The following is a 21,539-nucleotide window of genomic DNA, read 5'->3' as shown; positions in this document are numbered from 1 at the left end:
ACAGCATTTTCTCTACCATAAATGCTTTAGATACTAAAGAATTTATTTCTTCCCATAGGAAGCTGCTCAGCTCTCTGAATTCAAACTCAGGTTTCTTCTTTTTGTAATATCCAGCCTAACTCTTCTTCTGCATCCTATTCCTTGGAGTTCGTATAGTGAAACACTTAGCCCCAGTCTCTCCCTGTGGTGATTATAGGGCCCTGCCCTTTGCAGAGAMGAGTGGTCCTGATGCTGCTGTCAGAGGTTGTGTGGTGTTCTCTCAGCAGCACTGACACTGGACATCTTGGAAAGTAAGAACTGTCATTATGTTAAGCATGAAGAGAATTTAAGAATTGCTATATGAAGTCCAATAATTTGCTGTCATTGTCTCTCATCAGTGTTAGKTGAGCCACCCACTAGGCAGCTGAGCATTGCAGAGCTGGTGACACCCTGTGTAATAAGTGCTGCATTTGAAATCTGAGTGTTCTGTCTTCTGTTTAGTGTTGACAAACAGAAAACATTCTTCTGAAACTGATCTCTTCTTTTTTTGGAGCATTTACATTTTGTTTGGCATGTGTAAATCCTAATTAAGCTAGGGATCAGGAAAAGCAGAATGACTCCAGCSTGGTGATTAGAGCACTTGAATGAGAATCTATATGTCTCCAAGGCATTTTGCCAGTGAGTTTTTCTATGCTCAGCARAAGAGCAATGCTGGGAAGGATTGCTAGTGCTGTTACCCTAGCCAACCTTAAAGAATTAAATGGCACCCCTTTCTCAGGAGGGTGAGATGCAGGTTCAAACCTTCTCAGCCAGAGGCAGGAACCAAAATRCAATCATCGGGATTGTTGCACAGCAGAAAAGTACTTAAAAACTACATCTCCTGCCTGTCTTGAGTCCTACAAGTCCCAAATCCAGTTTTTCTTTTTGGGGCAAGTAAAAAGTCTAGATTAACACAATATTGTTGTGGCAAGATGACAAAAATATTTTTGATGCTTCTCCCCTTCCCTAAACACATGGGTACCCTAAGCTAACTGAGGCAGTTATCTGGCACTGCCCTCTGTGATGTGTCATTTGGGACACTGTGGAGCAGGAGGTGATTCAGATGGGATTGTTGCAGTGACCATTCTCTTCATTCCACTTCTACTGTTTCAGCTACCTTCCCTCAACCCCAACCTATTCCAGCCTGCAACAGTCCAAGTGATTATTTTTTAACTAATCTAGGGAGGCACTTGATAACGTTTCCCACTTCCAAAAAATCTAATGGTTGGTTGTTCAGGAGCACCCTATCTCCACTGAGAATTCCAGGGGTTTTCCACACTTTGAGAGTTGGGTTATCTCCAAATTCATTTGTGCTGCTTAGTGATTAGGTTTTAGTTAGCAAGAGTTTCCAGCCTGTATCCAGCTTACTGTGACAACCTTTAAGAAAACCACAGAATGATGTAATGAGCCCCTGCATGGAAAAATAAATAGCTCTGGAGAAACCAGCAGTAGCAGCCTCAAGTAAATATTCTTCAGTCACCGGGGTTTTGAAAGTGACGTTATTTGAAAGGAAGAATGAGTAATATATTAAGGTTAGCAGCTGAAGACAGGTTTGTGTGTGCTGTGCCTAGTTAAAAAAGAAAAGAAAAGAAAAAACCACAGCTGTTTGTTTCAACATCTTGCTTGGTGAACAAGGACCAGTTCCTTGTGGCCTATTCTGTTCTGTAGCTCTAACACCCAGGCATTGTGCTGGCATCTCATGATGGCATTCCAGTGACAGAACTTTCTGCTGTCAGGAGTTCTTAGTGGACAGAGCACAACTGAATGAGGTTTGAAAACAAGAATGGTGGTATTCATGTTTCTTTTTTCTTTATTGAGTCAGCTTGGAGCCCAAACTTCAGGGCTTTTCAGAGGGGGAAACAACTTGAAAACTTCACATCTGTATATGTTCCACCATCCACCTGAAAGGGAGTGTCTTAACTCTTGGGTGCAGTTTGTCTCCAGAGGTCTGCACAGTGAGGTGGGATGTAATTATTTAGTGTTACTTCCAGGACCYGGATTCTCTGGTTTGTCTGTGTTCCTCAAGGATTTTTTTTTCCCACTCGCAAGGGAAAAAAAAAAAGGTAGGAAAGCACCCATGGCACCACCAAAAACATTCTCTCTAGTACTCAGCTAGGAAGTGATACCATTTTGCTGCATGCCTTTCTTAATGATTGGAGTAATGGTTGCCCCAGGGAGTAATGTACTCATAAGTATGTTGCCTTAGCCATATGGAGGCTTTCTGTCATTCTATGCATTAAAAATGAGTCTGCTTGAAACTATATTGAGAATCAGTGTAGTTCTTCTTGAGTCAGGTGAGATGAACATATAATGGGACAGAGCTTGAAAAACAATATGGCAGTTTTAGTGGAATACCCCAAATACAGCCAAGATTAGACAGGAGTTTAATTTGTTATTAGGACTTCCCTTTTCAGAAATGAGGATAAACACCAAGAACTTGAATGCCTGTGTTATTTTCCAGAGTGGGGAGACCTTGCACCTATGTGTTGAATGTATAGTTATCTGGAGTTGGAGCAAATTTCTTCATGCCTTGGAAACGTGAAATACTTCAGAGAACAGGGAGCCACAGGTAGATTCATATGAGGCTCTTGAAAAGCAAAATAGTATTTTGAATGGGGGTAATTTCACACCTGTCTTTATCCTGTCTTCTCAGCCTTTTTGCTCGGGTATCTGACTCTTGGTGCACAGCACTCCCCACCTTGTTATTTAAAGACATGAGACCATGGACTTCTGCCTCTTATGCTGTTTTTTTCTATTTTCCACTATTGCTAAAGTATTTGTGTGAGTTCCAAACTGGCTATCTCTCTCCATACCAGTTCTGTTAATATTGCTGTCCAAATGTCTCATACAGGATTGTAGACTCTTCCCCAAAATCCGTGGCTCATTAATGTTAGTCGGGATCCCAAGTGGAGGAGATAGCTATCACTTTGGCAGGAAAGCAGGTTGGTTGAAAGGGGGAGAAATATCTGAATAAGATGTTAGGGTAGCATTTGAATTGGAAAATTTTCGTGCCTCTGATGACATTCTAATGCTGACTGCAGTCCTCCTTGGTAAACATTGCTGTGCTTCTGTCTCCTCTGGGCATAACATGTAAGGTTAATTAATTGCTTTTGAATTTCTCCCTAGCTGAAGAAGAAAAAGGTGTCAGTGATGGTGTCAAGAACAAGAGTTCATGGGGGGGAACTAGTGTGTCAGAAAGCTTTTGCCTTTTCTACTACCTTCTGTCAGTGTATCCTCTTTAATTTCCTGCATCTTGGGCCAGTATCTCCCAACACAGTGCTCCTCTGACCTGTCAAAACTATTGGGCTGTAAGTCTGTGACTATTGTCCCACCTGCCACAACTATCTGTCTTCTAATACCTTTGTATTAGTTCTCCCAGCCCTTCTTTCTGTGAGGTTTTGTTTTGATTTTGTTTGAATTAATTTTAATTTAGATTCTGACTTGATACTAAATAAAGCAATTTCAAGAGAAGCTTGTGTTGAGTATAAAATGAAAACTTAATAATTCCGTTACATTTTCACAACAAATACCTATTCTCTTGTTTGCTCAGCTCGTTTTGCTTCCTTGCAAGCCACAATGTGATATTTCTTCCTTACTTATTATCCCTCCCTTCCCTCTGGCTCCATCTGTGGTTCAGACTTCCTTTCCTGTCTTGGCTGCTGCTTGGGAGGCCTCTGTCTCTTCCTCCCTTCTGGAAGTTCTGAGAAGGATGATATGTGTGATGCCCAAGGGTGATTCTCTCACGGTCTCAGTGTGACAGGTGTGTGTGGTGAAGAAGGGAGTATGAAGGAGAGAGCAGAAGCCAGGGGAATGGAAAGATCTAGGACCAGGACCCTTCCCAGACAGCCAGCAAACAAAGTCATAAATAACATGCCATTGGGGACCAGTTAATCTGCTCTATGAAAAGGTGCAAAGTATACAAGTGGGAAAAATAACATTGTATAATAATCAGCATGCAACCATAGGTGTTAAACCATATGCAGCTAGGCAAATAAATGAAGCTCCCCCTGAGTGCTGTGCAATAAATCATTCCCAAAGAATTCAGTCACTCCCCCCTCCTTATCCCCCAAAGAAAGAAAACAAATTACTTTAGATGTGGAGTCATAACTACTACTCTGCAGCTGCCAGTTAAAGCGAGCGGACAAGGAGCAGCAGGAGAGGGGCAAAGATGCATGAAGCTGGGGTAAAAGGGGAAATAGAAAACAACCCTGCATTTAAAACCACTGGTGAGGAAGGGAAAGAAAATAAGCTTCCCGCACCAGGCATTACCTGGAYATACATGGACCAACTGAGAGTGGTCAGCTTTGTGGAGTTCTGCTTTTTGGCATAAGCCAGTTCATATTGAAGGGGCTGCACTGATTTGCTGAAGTAATTCCTTAGCAGCARAGTGCTTCTTGCTGTCTAATAGGAGAATTCAGCACAGGCCTGTTTGTGGATCTGCACTTCAGATATCCATTTGAATGTAATGTTGATGCCTATAGAAAGGCTGTACRTATTGACTCACCTTCCTGCCTCTTTTGAAATGTTCCTGTCAAATTCACAACATTTCTGAAGTACCACAATGAAGGACAAGCTGTTTCAAGGTAATTGTCGTTACTAGCTCCTGGATAACATCTGGAAAAGGTTTAGACCTATGTAGGCTTCTCCTGAAACCAAGAGACCTGGTAGAGCTTGCAAGTGATTTGCAAAGAAAAAAGTGAAGGCAAAAAAGGTTCAGAACACACGTCAGTGTGTCCCTATTAGTGTCTGCTGCCGCCAGAGTTGTCCAAGAAGGCCATGAATATTGTCTAGTATAGAATAAGGCTGGGAAGGAGAAGAGCTGCATTCCAGAGCTTTGGAAAACTCTACCCCTCCCATGAAAGGCGTGTTTTGCTGCCAGGCTTAGGGTGAAGAAGTTCTCTACTTTGGTGGGTGTTGGAGGTGGAGTGAGTAGATAAGGGAAATGTGTGAGGTCCCTGAACAGGGCTTGTGGAGCAGCAGCATGGGAAAGTGTCATAGAATAATTTAGGTTGAAAAAGACCCTTGAGGTCAAGTCCAGCCATTAACCCAGCAATGCCAAGCTCACCACTAAACCATGTCCCTRATTGTCACATCTAAATACCTCTTAAATGTCTCCAAGGATGATGACTCAACCACTTTCCTRGGCAGCCTGTTCCAATGCTTGACAACCCTTTTGATCAAGAATTTTTTTTCTTGCTAATCTAAACCTCTGGTGCAACTGGAGGCTGTTTCCTTTCCTTCTCTCACTTGTTACATGGGGAAAAAGGTCAGCACCCACYTTGCTACAACTTTCGTTGACTGTCACTTCACTTTCAAACTGATGTTATCAGAGCTGTGAGCTGATTTTGAGAGTCCTGTATATAGTTTGGAGAGGGTGTGGAGCTGCCATCCTTATGTTCCCTTTCACTTGGTGGTTATCTTACTTTTGCATTTTGCCCCACCACCAAAATAAGCAAATAGTCGCTGGAAACACGTGAGTGGTGCAGTTGTGGTACAGTTCAGGAGTGGCTTAAGTACATGTTTTTCAGACTGTTGAAATGGTGTGTAAGTAGCTGGAAAGACCTTAGTAGAAGATTCCAGRGGCTGCATCTCAAGAGGAAAGGAGCTGGGCAGAGAACCCACCTTCAGAGTAGAGATGGGTGTATGTTTAAAAAGCAARGCAGCATTTGATCCTCGGGGACACTTGAGGGAGGAAGAGGAATTAAAATTGACTGGCCTTATTGTGGGTGAATGGAGTGAGTTTCTCTGCTTTCACCAGTTGTTACAATGCGGGGAAGTCTGTGGTCCTACTGGTGTCAGCATTCTCCCACCTCACCTTGGGCTGACTGAACAGGCTCTGGTAGCACAAAGCTACAGCTTCTCTGGAGCTCAGTCCCCCTGAATGCATGGGCTCCCACAGATGGAGGGACTGCTGCCTGTGTGAGGCTGCAATTCAGAGGAGTCCCACTGGGAGCACCAACTGCAGCTATAATGTTAGTCTGTAGTACTTCCCTTCCCTTTTAAGCCAGAGCACGGACATCCATCTCATGACACGGACGAAATGGGAGCAGTTTCTCTGTCCCATGGCTGATGTCTGAATCCCATGTTACGTCACTGAACTTCCAAAGCCTGGACATTCTGCCCAGATACAGGTGACTCAAGCTAAATATCAAAAATGAATGCTAGCCTCCTGTCAGAGATAATTCCCTCTGCCTTGTTGTACAGTGTGAAATATTACTGGGAAAAGCTGATCTGTCACTACATGAAAAGGCTCATCACACTATAAACCAGTTCTTTTGCCTTCTGTGCCTSAACAGTAGTAGCATTAAATAAAATGTTGCTGTAGGTAGGAAGACCAGTCTGAACTACTTTTTACCTGCCTGTGACAGTTTTCAAAGACTTTYTGTTTGGTGTCCTATAATTGTACAGTTACAATACTGTAAAAATATGTATAATGTGTGCTTATATACTCCAGCTAGAAGAGGTAGGCAAGTTCTCCAATAATTGCTGTGCTAGTTGTTCCAAGGACTATTAAAAACAGGTGTGGAAGTGAAAACTGTTTCCCAATAMTGCTAAGGCTTCAGTGGAAACACCTATTGTTTTTGTTTTATTGAACAGCATTCCTCGGTGTGGTAAGTGTGCAGTGAAAAGGAGTAAAGGAAAAATGAATGTGTTCAGAGACAGGTGGCTTATCTCAAAGCTGGGTATGCCACAAGCTCACAGTGCTTAGAAACTATGTGAAATGGAAAAGAGGCATTAGGGAAGCAAAAACACAGACTGTGTAGCTTTGTCTCAAAATGACAAGGGGAGTCTCTAAGGTTGAAAGATTTTTCTACTGCTGAGGAGCCGTCCTGATGTCAAGAAGTGAAGAGGCTGCATTTTGATGCCAAACTTTCTCTGCTCAGAMTATGGAAACTGTTGTCATTGTGAAGGTACTGCACAGGTACAGCTGTCCTGCAGGATATGGAAACCAGGTGCATTAGGGGGGATCAGACCCCAAAATCTGGAAACTTAAGGCAGATCAAATATCCTCAAGATTTTAGCCTTTGTTAGCAAAGAGGTTGCCTCAGTCGTTGAGCATCTGCTGGAACTTCTCAGCCTGKGTGAGGAGAACAGAAAAGACCTGGAGAGATCATGGAGTTTTTTTCTCTCTGTTTTAACCCAGGGTCATATCTAATYAATAGCAGCTCTGACACATGTAGCCTGTTCCTAATGTGGCAACAGAGATCCCACTGCCTCTTCCAGTTAGTGAACTGTTAATCACCAGGGCTTTTTGATATTAAAGCTAAATCTCCTTTCTCCAAGTAAGCTGTCTGCTACTTGAACTGCCCATGGGGAAGGAAATGTGACAGAATTTTTTCCTGAAGTTCAGTCTGTAAATTGGATGCTGTGCTCCATTGGCCAGATTGGTCAYTTAATTTGAAATAGGTCTCATGATAGCTTTCAAAACTAAGCAACTGTTTCACAGAGAACTTTTGAGACCTCCTGTCTTGGAGAGCTTTTTTTTTTTTTTTTTTTAACCTGCAGTGTTAGGCAACTCTCTTGTAGCAATTGTATGTGGTTTGCATTTCCTCATTTGGTTATGGGAATGACACAAATTATGCTCGAATGAACCAGAATTTAATCAGAGCTCTATGCAATGCATTTTATATGAATGTCAAAATACTCGCAGTTTTTTTCCAGGATAATATATATAGCCATAAAAAATGCAATGTTCTCCTTTTGCTGTCCTTCAGCTAGTGTGCCTATAGCTTGAGAAGGACTAGGASTGTGTGACTGACTGCTTGAGAGATGGGATGGTATAGAGTCCAAGGCCTGCCTGAAAGGCAGTTGAGTTAGAATTGCAAGGACAGGTAGCTTTCAACTGACAGGTTTCAAGATGTGCAAGTGTGGATCTTTATTTCTGTGTGGCTTGGARGCCCTGTGGAGCAGACTCAGCTGGGCAGCATGCAATGCCTACAAGTTCTGCAAAATGAGCACAAGCTGTGCATCAGGAAGTCCCTCACTAAGTTTTCTCTAATCTGTGAGATGGTGCTTCCTTCAGCCAGTCCTCTTTATTTCAAGCTGGAGGGTAGATATTTAATAGGCTTCTCATTGTATAAACTGGTGGGAATGCAGTGCAGCCTTATCTCTTAGAGCAGAAGGAAAATGGCAGGGGAAGCATGTGTTCCTGGATAGCTGAAGTTTAATGAGCCACTTGGAATAACGYATTTTTGAAAATTATAACCCACCTGTTAAACCTTTGCATTGTACTTGTTCAGCACTGGAACATGTAGTAACATCTGCTTCCTCTGTGCCTATGCCTTGAGAAATGAAACTGAGTGAGTACCAAGGTAGAGCAAGGACTGTTCAGCTGGTACTGTGTGGGAACACCTGCGAGGTTTGTTTTTCTTTTTACCTTCACATTAGCCAGAAAACTCTGGAGGGACCACGATCCCAGACAGAACAGGGTGGAGTGGGTATCAGTACTGATGACTAACGGAGGTGTGGAGAGATTTATGCTATCCCCATGAGCCGTATTTGCTCAGCTGTTATTGTGCTCCCAGTAAACACAGAAGGGGTTGTTTCTCTCCCTCCACCCACAGCCCTGCTCAGGGGACAGGCAGTGAGGGCCTATTCCCTGCAYTGCTTTGCTAGTCCTGCCAGCACTTGTGCGTGTGCATACCCAAGGCTTTTCAAATGCTCTTTCCCCTGCGAGGAGGAAGGGATGCATTCTTGGGCTGCTGATATAACCTGTGCTGAACTTGCTTTGTGGAATGAGACTGTGCTTTCTGCCCACAGCTTTGAACGCTTCGTACTAGGATGAGGTGCCTGCTGTCCTGGAGTGGACCTGGGTCCTGTTCACATTAGAACTTCCTTATACAATGTAAAAGCAGCTTTAAGCTGGTGTACGTACTATGATAAAATAACCAGTTCAAACCCCTTGTTCTCTGCCACAGCAGTGTGAAGACACATTAAGCAGAAATGAGAAATCGACCCTGTCTAAATTAAGCTTCCCTGGGAGACAGGAAGCACTTTTTCTCACTGAAAGGAAAACTGAGGCACAAAGACACTTAGTCCTCATGTTTGGGTTGGCACAGGATGTCAATGGGAACTTGGCACTAGAAATCCRTGCTGCTGCCCTTTGTTCTGTGCTGCACTAATTCCTCACTGAGGGGAAGGTTGGGAGTTGAACAAAAAAAATTTGGGGGAGATGTGTTTGATTTTTTTTTAAAATGTTTTTTTGAAGTGAGATCCCTGTCGCAGCACTAACAATAGGGATTGGTCAAGAATTCTTAAGTAAAAGACCTTTTCCTCCGCTTGTGATGAATGCTTGTTCATTAAAACTGAAGCTTTTTGTGAGAATTCTATGGGAAAAGTTTTGCTGGTCCAGACAGAATTTGTGGTCAAAAGAAAGGAGAGAGAGAAAGAGAAGGAAATCTGCTCTGCCTGGTATAGCCTGTAACTCTGGGTTAGTCTATTCACATGGATTCATTGCAGAAGCACAGAGGAAGGTTAGACCCTCTCTTTTGCCTGATTTGGAAGAAAGAATCCTGTCTCTTAAAGAGTTAGGAAGCTCTCCATGGTGTCTGGTTTTGGAATCACAGTCTCCTTCTTCTTTAAATAAGAAAATATTTGRGTGCAGAAGAGCAGTGTTAACAAAACAATCTGTTGTGGTTGGATGGCAAATGTTCCTTATGTCCCACCCTTATCATCCACAGAATCTTCACAGCCACAGTGAATGATGCTTGGTGCTTTGGCTGTGGTAGCAGAGACAGTTGTTCCGTGTCAGGAAAGCAGCTGGGGGAGGCTGCCTCGTCCCCAGGGGCTGCACAGTCCTGCAAGATGAGCATGACAAATGTTAAGCACGAGACTTCAGCCAGGTGCTACTAGACACCCTCTCTGTTCAGCTTTATGGGGTAAACAAGCACCCCATCTCTTTAATAACCATATAGTTCATTACACAGTCAGATGAGTCCCCTACCTCACCCATCATTTTTATTTGTGTTGTGCAGGCACTAGATGTATGTTGGAATGCRTGTACTTAAGGGACCAGGAATGAGAGACCTTTTTATGAATCTGACTATGTATTCCTCAGAAGGCTGTTACTAGGGGAAAATTGTTGCATAAATAATGTGCAACTGCAGATGTCCAAGCCCTGTTTTCCTGCCACAGCTCATGGCTTCAGAGACACTACTTTAAAAATATGTTTTAATGAGTGTTAGAAGCAGTCAAGAGTAAGAAGGAACAAACAGTTAGCATTTTAGAGCTGAGCAGTTGAGGTAAAATGCRTATTTCTTTCAATGACTCTCCTCTTTGTATGTGTGCATACATTCCCCATAGTTTTTTTTCTGTAACTGTTTTTTTTTTGTAATCTAGATTTGCTGTCTCATKAAGGTTTCATTCCCCAACAGCAGCAAGTTGGCAGGTGTTTCTTGGTTTCTTTGCTGATGGCTGTCTTAAGTCAAAGCAGAGATGGCAGAWAACAGTAGAATGTGACAGTGCCTTTTAAAGTAAAGGAATAAATGTGTGTACTATTAGTATTTGTTCTAGAAAGACTGTGTCCCATTGACTTGCTGTCTTAAATGTTCTTTCTCTAAATGTTTAGTTTAAGGAATAAAGGAAAACCTTTCTTTCTGTGCCTGCAACTCCCATTAACAGGGAATAGGCTTTTAAGCACCCTGCACGTATAATAAATACATGCTACTTTCTAAGATGACAGCTTAATTTCATACCTGGCATTAAACTTTCTAGCTTGGCCATAGGCTTTCACTGTTCTCCATTAACCTGGCCTTGGCAACAACARCGAAGTTTCCAGTAAGCAGTTTGACTGGAACAGGCAGACTTCAGTGTCCTGGAGCTGGGATAGCATTTGAYGGTCCCTTTGTTACCCATGAGACCATCTTTCACCGTGACACTGACTGCAGTTCATGCCAAGTCCCATGCCAAGCCCATACTAGGCAAGGTGATGGTATGGATTTCCTAGCTGATTCTGCTGCTTTTTGAATACTCCAACTATTAATACTCATGTTTATTTTTTAAAGAAATTAAGTGTTGTTAGAGTGGTATCCTGGAGGRAAAAGGCTCTTTGGGGACTAGGGCTGGATAATACATTCTGCTTAGTAGACAGATGTCACTGAAGGAAATTTCCACAAGGCTGTTGTCAGAGTCAGTGTGTTTGGTATTCTGATCTCCTCTAGCTCAGGCAAGGCATGGTGGATCTGGAAGGGGGTCAGAGAAGGGCTGTACCTTGTGGGACTCTTCAGCATGTAAAAGAGACAAAGAAGGAATCTGTAAAGCARTGAGAAACTTCCACAGCAGCTACTWCTRGGTRTATATTAGAAATKAATMAAGTGTGATCTCCCTGATGTTTTAGTTGTGCTGTTGTCATTGCTGATGATGGGCAGCTGAATGCTGGTGACAATGGCAGAGTTTGCATCATTACATCTATCTGATACCAACTGAACAGAGCCTGTAAGATTTGTTTCACTCAGCCTTTAAACASGCTTCAAATAGAAACAACTACCAATTAGTTATGTATTCTGGTAGTAAATGTGACTGTTCAATTCCCACAAATTTCTGTTAATACGTGCACAGCACTTTTTCCATTTTTTTATGGCATAGCACAGCTGTGTGAGTATGTAGATTTATTTGGTGTAATTTGCATATCTAACTGCAAATGTATGTTAAATAAGATACTAACTCATTAAAGACACTTACTGGTTTTTTTCTCTTGATAAATGTGGCATATTTCTTTGTTCTGACACACAAAAAAAATCACTTTATTTTTTTCAGAGTAGTTTTACTGAGTTTTGCAAGACTCAAAGGACTTGAGAAATCTTGGTTTATTTATGTGCACTCGGGAAGCTTTTGGGATTTAGATAGAAAAATTCCTGGAATGTAGTTCTCTTTAGCAGAAGTTTCTTTAAAATTTTGCTTATAATGTAATRATGATAGGGAATTTTGCCCCTGCTCTTTTTGCTTCTCCAAGATGCCTGAATGATTTGCCTCAGCTGATGGCCAAGGTGTGAATTGCTGTCGGCAGACTGTGGGTAAGCAGAGCCCCTTTGATGTAAGTGGTTTGTTAGGGAGCCTGCAGGCCTCTGGCTCAATGGCTTCTCTGTCCACATACAGCTTGAGAACAGACTTTTTTTTTTCCTCTTTTTTTTTTTTTTTTTTTCCTCAGATGTGAGATCTGTCAGCAAAGTGAAGTCAGCTTAAATATCAGCTGAGGCTTGAGTTCCCTTTCAGTTTTTGTTGACTTTATCCCCTTCTGCTCCTTCCCGGTCAAATTTCTCTMTGATTGAGTCAGACTTTCTGACACTTAGGAGTTTTTGTTAAGTTATTAGTAAGTTTTTATTCTGTGTTTCTGTTACATGGGTTTGTATGTGGCAAAGTTCAGGTGCCCTTCACATTCCCAGCCTTGACAGTGATCTGAAATACTGAGGAGAATGAGACTTTTTGGGTTCTCTTAGACTCTTTCAGCTGCTACAGTTCCATTACAAACCAGTAAAAGTGCTTCTGGTACCCAGGCATGCTATACTCAGGGGATACTGTGCAGACCTGATGGAATTTTTTTGTTGTACCTTCTGTTACCAAGGTGTGACTCGGCACCCCTTCTATTCCCCAAATATGGAACAAAACTTACTCTCTGCTGGATAATTTATCGCCAAAATATAAGATATAACTAAYGGTTTACCAACGGGCAGGCAAAATACAAGGAACCTGAGCATGTGTTAGTTGTGTGCTGAGCYAGTCCTGGGAGCAGGATGCTGCAGTTACACCATGTCTGCTGGCTGGTGATGCAAACATCTACAGATTTGGGATGAACCTATGCTGTCTTTGCAGGTCAGTGGAAGCATTTTATGTATTGAAAGCTTGAGGTGGCTCTTGGCTGTGGCAAGGAATTACAGATCTTGTGGTTTATTTATAAAAAGAAAAGAAAAAACACAGTAAACTGCAGGGGGGCAGGAGGCTAGGGAAGAAGAGACAGCTGTTCCTGCTTCTGCTTTTCATCACTCTTCTAAGGATGAAAGTTGGGAGTTAGATTGTTGTTTTTTGTTACCCTAAGCTTAGATGTGTTTTCAGCTGTCTTGACTCTCTTCTTCTCCTCACTGTGATACCTTCAGTAGTTTATAAAGTTGAAATAATTTTCCTACTCATTACAGGGCCAGAATGCTTTAAGACTTGTAACTAAGAATTTGTGGCTGTTGAGCCAAAYAGGTCTTACCATCCTGCAGGTACTCTGTGCTTCTCTCTTCCCTTTGATGGCTGGTCCCTGTGAGAGGCAGCAGCCTGGCACTGTCCCTACACCCATCAYTTCTTTGTGGGCAGTGCCAGGGCTCTGTGTGCCAGGCTGGCTGCAGAAGCCACTTCTGGGTTTCTTCCTGTTCTTTGGTGCTTGGCACTTCTGTTCTCTTTGACAATGTCTTTGGGAATRGCCTTTTCTGTGTCATAGGTTATTAAGGGACAGGGCCTTACTTGCCCYTCAGTAGAAAGCAGTGTTGAGTGCCCTTTGTTTTACAGTGGAGAGTKCTGGAGAGGTGATGGCAGTGGGGGTAGAATGGGATATCCCATTCTGTTCCCTGCTGAGGTGTGTGCATATGTTGTCTGCACTGGATAAGGCTGTGTTAAAACATAACCTGCTCCTCTTGGGATCATGTTGTAGAGGTGCTGTTGAGAGGGAGGAGTGTTTTGCAGTCTGGAGAAAGAGACAGAGGGGCAGGGCAGGGTGTTTGTCTCCTTTGTTTTACTGGAAAATACAAGTCACAGCCTAGGATTTCTCAGTTGCAAAAACATAGTCTGGGAAATGCTTACCTCATGGCTGCATTAATAGTGAGTTATTGTTACCTCATAGTTCATTTCCGAAGTCCAGGTGACCAAGAAGACATTTTCTGCTGTTTCTGGCATGTTGGGCACCTGGCAGTCWGTGTCTATACTCCATAATATTCTTGGGTCACAGCTAAATGTAGGAGAAACCTCTCAACCCAGAAGCCCCTGAATCCCCACGGATGTAGATGTACTGATATTTGATGACAAGGAGACAGACACAAGGGGCTCCTCATGTGAAGGATACTTGGATCTTGCTGACCTGAGGAAAGTGATCTTGATTTGATTYTTCCTCCACCCCCTCCAACCTCCCTTCTGTCTTCCAGAAAAAGTTCACTCCTGTGACCAGGAAAGGCAGAGCGCCTTGGAGGAGGCCAGGCAGAACCCYCGCGAGGGTATCGTCATCCCCGAGTGTGCTCCTGGAGGACTCTACAAACCAGTGCAATGCCACCAGTCCACTGGCTACTGCTGGTGTGTCCTGGTGGACACAGGACGTCCCCTACCTGGTACTTCCACACGGTGAGAGCTATAGGCAGACCAGATGATGTGCAGCGGGTTTTATCTTCTGACTTACAGCTTTTGTGAAGTAGGGAGGAATGAGGGTTTTGCTTAAGAACAAAGATTATGGGCACAAGCAGTGAAAAGACAAGTGTCTTTGTTGCATTATCATCTGCTTTATACTTCCATGTTTCAGCCACTTGAATCATGACCAGTAGGGATTTAGGAGACTGCTTGTTTTGCATGGGTCCGTTTTAAACTAGTGATAGATAGATTTTTTTTTTTTTTTTTTTTTTTTTTTTTTTTTCTCTATCTTGAAACTATCTGAGGGATCTTTTTTGTATTTGGAGTTTGGAAACAAATAGTGTGTCTGGCAAGTTGCAAAAACAGGCCAGTAAGAGCTGGGGCCTAAACTCTGCTAGGTAATAGCGATTCTGCAGAACATGGACAGCTTTGAAAAAAAAAAAAAATCTCAGCTTATGCCCACAAGAATTGGAAGAGGGCCTTATGCTGTTTGTGGGTTTCAGTTGATAGCTGGTGCTGGACTTTGAAGTTTGTTCTTCCTTCTCTTTCCACTTCTGCTGCTGTTGCTGGCTGTCCATAAACAGTCAGATGCTTGAGAATGATATTTCTTCTGGAGGTTTATTGGTTTCCCCTGCAGTCAGCAGAAAAGGCAAAACCCATTGACCCTGAGATTAGCTCRCTCAGAGCATGGTGSTAATAATGCCCTGGTTGTGAGCTTGATCCCTCACTTAAGAGCTGGACTCGATGATCCTTGCTGGTCCCTTCCAGCTCAGAATAGTCTGGGATTGGTGACCATGTGAAAACACTAAACATATGTCCCATACTTTAGCTTCTGCTGTTCTCTTTTTTCAGGTATGAGACTCCAGTGTGTGAAAGTGATGCCAGATCAAAGAGCACCGAGATTGATGATCCCTTCAAGGACAGAGAACTTCCAGGTTAGAGGAACAAGATCCTGTCTCTGCCTTCTTGTCCTGTCTCACCTTAGGACTCATRAGAGGCCAAGAATACTGTTGAGGAGAGGGAGGATTTTCCTCAATACATGCTTTACCATGGGGTTTATTCTGTGTTTTTTTAAGATCACCTCCAGTTTCAGCAGTTAACTGGAAAAAGCTGCGAGTGTCCTGTGGAGGAGGACTGTTTATTGCCTGCCTGCCCTTTGAAAACATTTCAGGGGTTAGAATTTTCAGGAGAGAAACCAGCGTGCCTGGAGATTTCTATGGGGAAGAATGGTTGGCATGATCGTTGCCCAGAGAAGTTTTGAGTGCCCCAGCCCTGGAAGTGCTCAGGGCCAGGTTGTATGGGATGCTGACCAACAGGAACTAGTGAAYGGCGTCCCTGCCCATAGCAGGAGGATTGGAATGAGATGATCTTTAAGGTCCYTTTCAACCCTAGCCACATTCTATGATTCTGTGATTCCTGTCACTGAAAATATCCCTGTCTATGGAGAGAAAGGACGATGGAGGATCTGATCCTGCTTTGTCTGAGAAATGCTGCACTGCATCTTTTTATGCAGTCTTGAGGTTTGCTTGATTAGCTGCTCTTGTATGCAAAAATTTATTGGTGAACCAGAACTGCAGGGGGTGAGAGAGAATRTTCCTTCTTGTTTTTTTCTGCTCTTACTTCTTAGCAGAACTGAATGTTAAGAAAAATTCTTCCTTCAGTTTAAGACTGTATCCAGAACTGCACTCAGTTCTGTCAGGGGCATCCCTTGCTTTATTCCTCTTGTAAGAGGTTTGTCCATTCTTTAGACTCTCAGTGCTGCAGGTAGTGCTTCTTGGCTTGTGTGAAGAGACCCTGCAGAGGCCCACGTGGGAAAAGACATAAGTTCAGATCCTTCATACCAACACATACTCTCTTCACTACCTGTCACAACTGTGGCCAGAAGTAAAAAAGAAAAAAGGAAGGAAAATGTTGCTTGTACACAGCAAATGGCAAACGGCTRATTCCTGCAGATGGTGGGATGCTGAGACCCAGGGAGATGATTTCTAGCAAATAGTTTTTCAGCTCTTTCATTACCTYAACAAAAAGCTCCTCTAAGTGTGGTCTACTCTGGCTGCAATAGCAGCTTAGCCATTACAATACTGACATTTTCTGGACTGCATGCCAAACAAGTACTGAGGGGTGTGTGTGTGTGTAATGTACATAATACAGAGACAGTCAAGGGCCTGTTGGTTAGCTATTTCAAAGGACAGAGCCTGTGATCCTGCAAAGGAGGAACTTCAGTCAGATCAATTTGCAAGCTGCTTTTAGCTGTCAAGGGATTACAGTAAATTTCTGGTGCTCTGTTTGGGGTACATGTTCTTCTTTGCCTGTTCAAGAAAAGCAGAAAGTGTTGACATTGCTCAGTGCTGGCTGTGGGAGCCTGTTGCTGATGTCTGCTGCCTTAATCAGCTGAATAATTGGTAGTGCATGGTGGTTTGGGGAAAGAGGTGAGGGATGTGTTGATGGCTTCTCTGGCACATCAAGAGAAGACAATYGGGTGGGAGGGGATGGGTTTTGGACAACAGTTTTGAAGGTGGTTAAGCACACCTGTTCSTTGGTTCCTTGTTCCTTAGCCTGTTCCAAGAGCAATTGTTACAGGGTTTATGTGGTAGTAAATGAAGCTTTCTTTCAGCAGCAAGGGAACAATATATATTGCCTTTTAAAGGTGAGGAGATGGAGAGTTTTGTTGTAACAGGCTGGCACTGTTTAGGATAGAAGGCTCTGTCAGTCTGTGTATGAAGGTGGGGAACTAGACACTCTCAGCACTAAGTAATGGAAATGGTTACCAAGCTCATCTTCAACACACTCTGTCTTGCTCAAACCAGCAGTGACTGGGGGTGACTACCACATACTGACTCAGTTTGACGTATTTCCTATGTAGTGTGATCATTCAAAGAATGAATTACTGTGGTGGGTGCTGGCAGGCAGAGTGTGCAAGCAGCAGAACTTGCCTTGCTCTGGGATACTTTACTCTGTCATTTAGGGCCTCAAAACAGCCACGTTTGCATCAGAAGATGACCCAGGAGGTACTGAATTGTTTTTTAAACTTCTCTGCAAGTGTCACCATGGGAACGTCTCTCTGCCAGGCACTTCCAGCACATCCCTGTGGTTTTGCTGGTAGAGAACTGGGTGAGACCATAAAGTGAACCACACAGTCTTCCTGCCARTTGATGACCCTGCATGTGCCTGGACAAAAGCTTCAGGACAAATTACCACGCAGAGAAGCCCACTGAGCTGCCTTTCCTTAGGGACTGTGTTGATGGCTGCTGTCTTAAAAACAAAGGAGGTTCTGACTGATGCCTTTGAATTGGGGTAGGAAACCAAGCCTGTGTTCTTGCATTAAACCTCCTCTTTTCTTTCTACAGGCTGTCCAGAAGGGAAGAAAGTTGAATTTATTACCAGCTTACTTGATGCTCTGACTACGGACATGGTACAGGCTATTAATTCAGCAGCACCTACTGGGGGTGGGAGGTGAGTCCAGAAAGCACTCCAGCTGAATGCCACCCAGGTGGCTGCAGAGCTCTGGGTGCCCCTGAGGTGGGGGCAGGAGGGAAACGTGTTGCTCTGACTGACTTGGGTTCCTTTGGGTTGCCGGGAGAGGATCTGAGGCTGCTTTGTCCTGTCATCCCAGCGCTGCCTGCCTCCTCCTGCCCCTCCTCCCTGGCAGCTGCTCTGCCATAAAGGTTAGTATAGCCCATTTGAAGTGTGAAATGAGAGCTCAGTGGGAGGAAGTGGCTTGTTCTTTTGTCTTTTGGTGCATGAAAAGACCTAATAAAATGCAAATGGATTGAAGGACACCGTGTGGCCTAGTGGCTACTGCAGGGAGTGAAGAATGTGAACCAAATTCTTGGCAGAAGCAGCACTGTGGTTTTGCTGTGAGGCTGCAGCCAGCCTGCTGATGAAGACAGGAGCTATTTTTCATGGCCCTCCCCTCTGACCAGCTGCCTGTCCACTCCTTTGGGAAGGAGCAACGGGTCAGGCCTGTTGCAAGAGGTGGGCAGCAGTGTGTGTTTKTGGGGAACTGGAGGAAAGCTGAGGCTGTGTCTCCCCCTCCTGCTTGATAACAGCAGATCCCTGCAGCGCTCGTCAGGACAGGCCATTGCGGGCAAACCGTGATGGATTTAGAAAGTGCTGCACTGTCTCAGCTGGGCAAGGCTTCTGTGGTTCTGGATGTGCTGACTATAAAAGGAGTCAGCCCTGGGGCAGCTTGGAGGRATGGCACGATGACTGATGTGCTCGTAGGGGTCTAGAGATGGGTGTGCACATCTGATACTTCTGTGGGTATTGCTCCAATGTGCTGACAGTAATGCTGATCCCCTGCTTTCTTCTTTCATAWTGGAGAGCGAATCAGTGCCATCTTTAAACTGTTTGAGGCTATTGAAGGTCCTGGGTGGCGTGGCTGTGTCCCTTGGCTCAGTATCGGCTACTTGAGAACTCATATGGTTTTAACCTTACAGATCAGGCCTGTGACCTGTGTGTGCCTGAAAGCCGAATATTCTGTAACCTGTTGAATTAGGATTACATGCCAAGCATGTCTGTATTCATATAAACAGGATCAAAAATGCCCCAAGGATGGGAAATACATAGTTCTCTACCCAGCTTAAGCATTCCAATGTCAATTCTGTCTAATTTGCATGAGTCAAATGCAGCGGGTAGGGGTGGTGGGAAGCCCTGGAGAGTATTTCATATTTATTTGGCATCTTTGGGCTGGGACTGAAACAAAGCCAATGTAATCATCACTCTTAAAATAAAGCTTAATATAAACCAGTGTTGTGGAGACCAGAAATGTATGCCCCCACTGCACTTCTATAAACAGCAGGCTTGCTTCCTAATGTCCCCCAAGCTTTGTGTATTTCTCAGCTTTCAATAGAGGCCTTGAAAAATTCTGGTGGAATTTTTCACTGCCCAGGTCTTCACACAGTCATCACATTGATTTATTTTCCACTCTAATGTTGCAGCCCAGTTGAGAGGAGAAAATTAAATCTTTTAGCAGGCTGTCCTTGGTAAGGTGAAAGACTGCTACCACCCAAATACGTTGCCTGCCCAGAGCCATGATTAAATTCAGATAACTGCTCTGGTTTAATTTTCYATATGCCTTGGCTAGGCTAAGCATGTACCCCTAAGAACATGTGCCAAGCTTTTCCAACCCAATATGCCATGATGGGACCATTTTTTTAAGTGATTTCAGAGATTTTTTGATATTCATATAAAAATTTAATCAGTACATCTTTCATTTTGTTTGCTTTTGTGGAGTTGGGAAGCTATCTCTGTGCAGCGAGTTCTTTCCAGGAATCCCAAGAGGAGGAATATCTTGAGTTCTCTCTTCAGGAATTGGCTTCTGATGGTGTGAACATGTGTATTAATTCTGCTGGGTAAAAAATGGCTGGACCCAGAGAGTGGCCAGTGGCTAGTCACAAGTGGTGTTCCCACCATTGGTGAGGCCACACCTCAAATCCTGTGTCTGGTTTTGAGCACTTCACTACAAGAAAGAAATTGAGGTGCTGGAGCATGTCCAGAGAAGGGCAGTGGAGCTGGGGAAGGATCTGGAGCACAAGGCCTGTGAGGAGCAGGTGAGGGAGCTGGGGGTGTTYACCCTGGAAAAAAGGAAGCTCTGGCGAGACCTTATTTCTCTGTACAACTACCTGAAAGGAAGCTGTAGTGAGGTGAAGGTTGGTTTCTTCTCCCAAGTAATAAGTGACAGGATGAAAGGAAATGGCCTCAAGTTGTGTCAGGGGAGATTTAGATTAGATATGAGAGAAACTCTTTCACAGAATGGTTGTAAATTRTTGGAACAGGCTACCCAGGGAAGTGGTAGACTACCATCCCTGAAAGAGTTCGAAAAACATATGGATGTGGAACTCAAAAACATGGTGATGAACATGGTGGAAATGCTGGTTTGGCAGGTGGACTTCATGATCTTGGAAGTATTTTCCAATTTCTTGTAGGTCTCTTCCGCTTAACAATTTGCATTAACTGATTCTGTGTATATCTGAAATTTTTTAGGTGACCTAACTTGACTTTGGCCCTAGAAATGAAAGCTCTTTTCCWAGACGAAGGAATATTTTACCCATTGGGTTAGTTATACATTTAATTAATTTTCAGCCTTTACAACTAACAAAATAACTGTTTATCACAGTGCTTATCCTGTGTCTCCCTGGCCCAGATTTACTGAGAACTTTATGTTGAAAAGAAAAGCTAGAGATCTGGCTATCYGATGTGTCTGAATATCAGTCATGTCAGTTTTAATGTTCTAATGTCAGTTTTCTTATTTGTGAGGTAAGCTTCACTTTTGTGGGCTCTCCTTCATCTTGATGCCATTACGATGGCAGAACAGGTTCTGTATTCAAACACACTGGTTCCCTCTGTAGCCTCCTTCTTTCTGCTCCTTTACAGYGTTCAGCCTTTCATGCTCCTTGGCCTTTTTTAGATTTTGAGCAAATGCATTGCAATATCCAAGGAAAATTTTTAACAAAATCACCAGCAAAACTTAGGCCTGATATAGGGGGCAAGCCGGGCAAACAGCAAGTTGTACCCCCATGCCAACTGTATCTTGTCCTATATGTTTTAATCAAACAGAGAAGMCACATGTAGGAGTTTTAGGGCAAGGTGGGGAAGTACTCCTCTTTCTGTGTGGCAGCAGGGAGATGATACAGGCATGCAATATGCATCTTTAGTATCAATATTAAAATAAATGACCAAATGCAGAGAAGTGCCTTTTCAAAGGCCAAGGACTAAAAAAGCTTAACAGTGAGAGTCTTAAGGAGCTCAGACTTCCTTAGGGTATTAAAAAAAAAAAAAAAAAAAAGCAGATTGGAAGTTGATTTTGTAAAATCTGAATATCTCTATTGGGACAAAGGCTCTGCAGACTCTTTAGTCTAGTAGGGAAAACATGATTAACTGAATATAAACAAACTTGTGATCAAAATTTCTTTAAAGCAAGGGCAATTCTAAACCAGAATGAAGTCATGAGGGAGGTGACTGATTCCCTCTCTCTAAGGCTTTCATCTTAGGCCTGATGTATTTCAGAAAGACTTTCTTTAGTCAAACCTAAGTTATGGTCCCAAGAATAATTTGATTCACATTCTGTGGGTTTGATACATGGGAAATCAGGTTAGATTACCCTGCTGCCTTCAGTTTGAATCTGGATATGTGAGTGAAAACTTCCTGTGTATGCTGAGTATCTTTGCAATTAATGACCATATTAGCTGCCTTTTTTTTTTTTTTTTTTT

General features: G+C 43.3%; 1 protein-coding gene across 4 annotated transcripts in view; it reads left to right on the top strand.

Moving 5' to 3' along the window:
- SMOC1 (SPARC related modular calcium binding 1) overlaps nucleotides 1-21,539 on the top strand; it is a 126,791-nt gene that overhangs the window by 87,995 nt on the left and 17,257 nt on the right. For all 4 annotated transcript variants that reach the window (XM_057366990.1, XM_057366981.1, XM_057366973.1 and 1 more), the window contains 3 exons: nucleotides 14,133-14,325; nucleotides 15,181-15,263; nucleotides 17,676-17,781. In XM_057366990.1, coding sequence (XP_057222973.1) covers nucleotides 14,133-14,325; nucleotides 15,181-15,263; nucleotides 17,676-17,781 — 382 coding nt within the window. The remainder of the gene's footprint in view (nucleotides 1-14,132; nucleotides 14,326-15,180; nucleotides 15,264-17,675; nucleotides 17,782-21,539) is intronic.

This window comes from Malurus melanocephalus, unplaced genomic scaffold (genome assembly GCF_030028575.1).
Source record: "Malurus melanocephalus ecotype Western Australia unplaced genomic scaffold, MMel_1.1 scaffold_2, whole genome shotgun sequence".
In the NCBI taxonomy this organism is placed as follows: Eukaryota; Metazoa; Chordata; class Aves; order Passeriformes; family Maluridae; genus Malurus; species Malurus melanocephalus.
The sequence above is the reverse complement of the archived record's forward strand: the minus strand, read 5'-3'. Positions and strand labels throughout refer to the sequence as shown.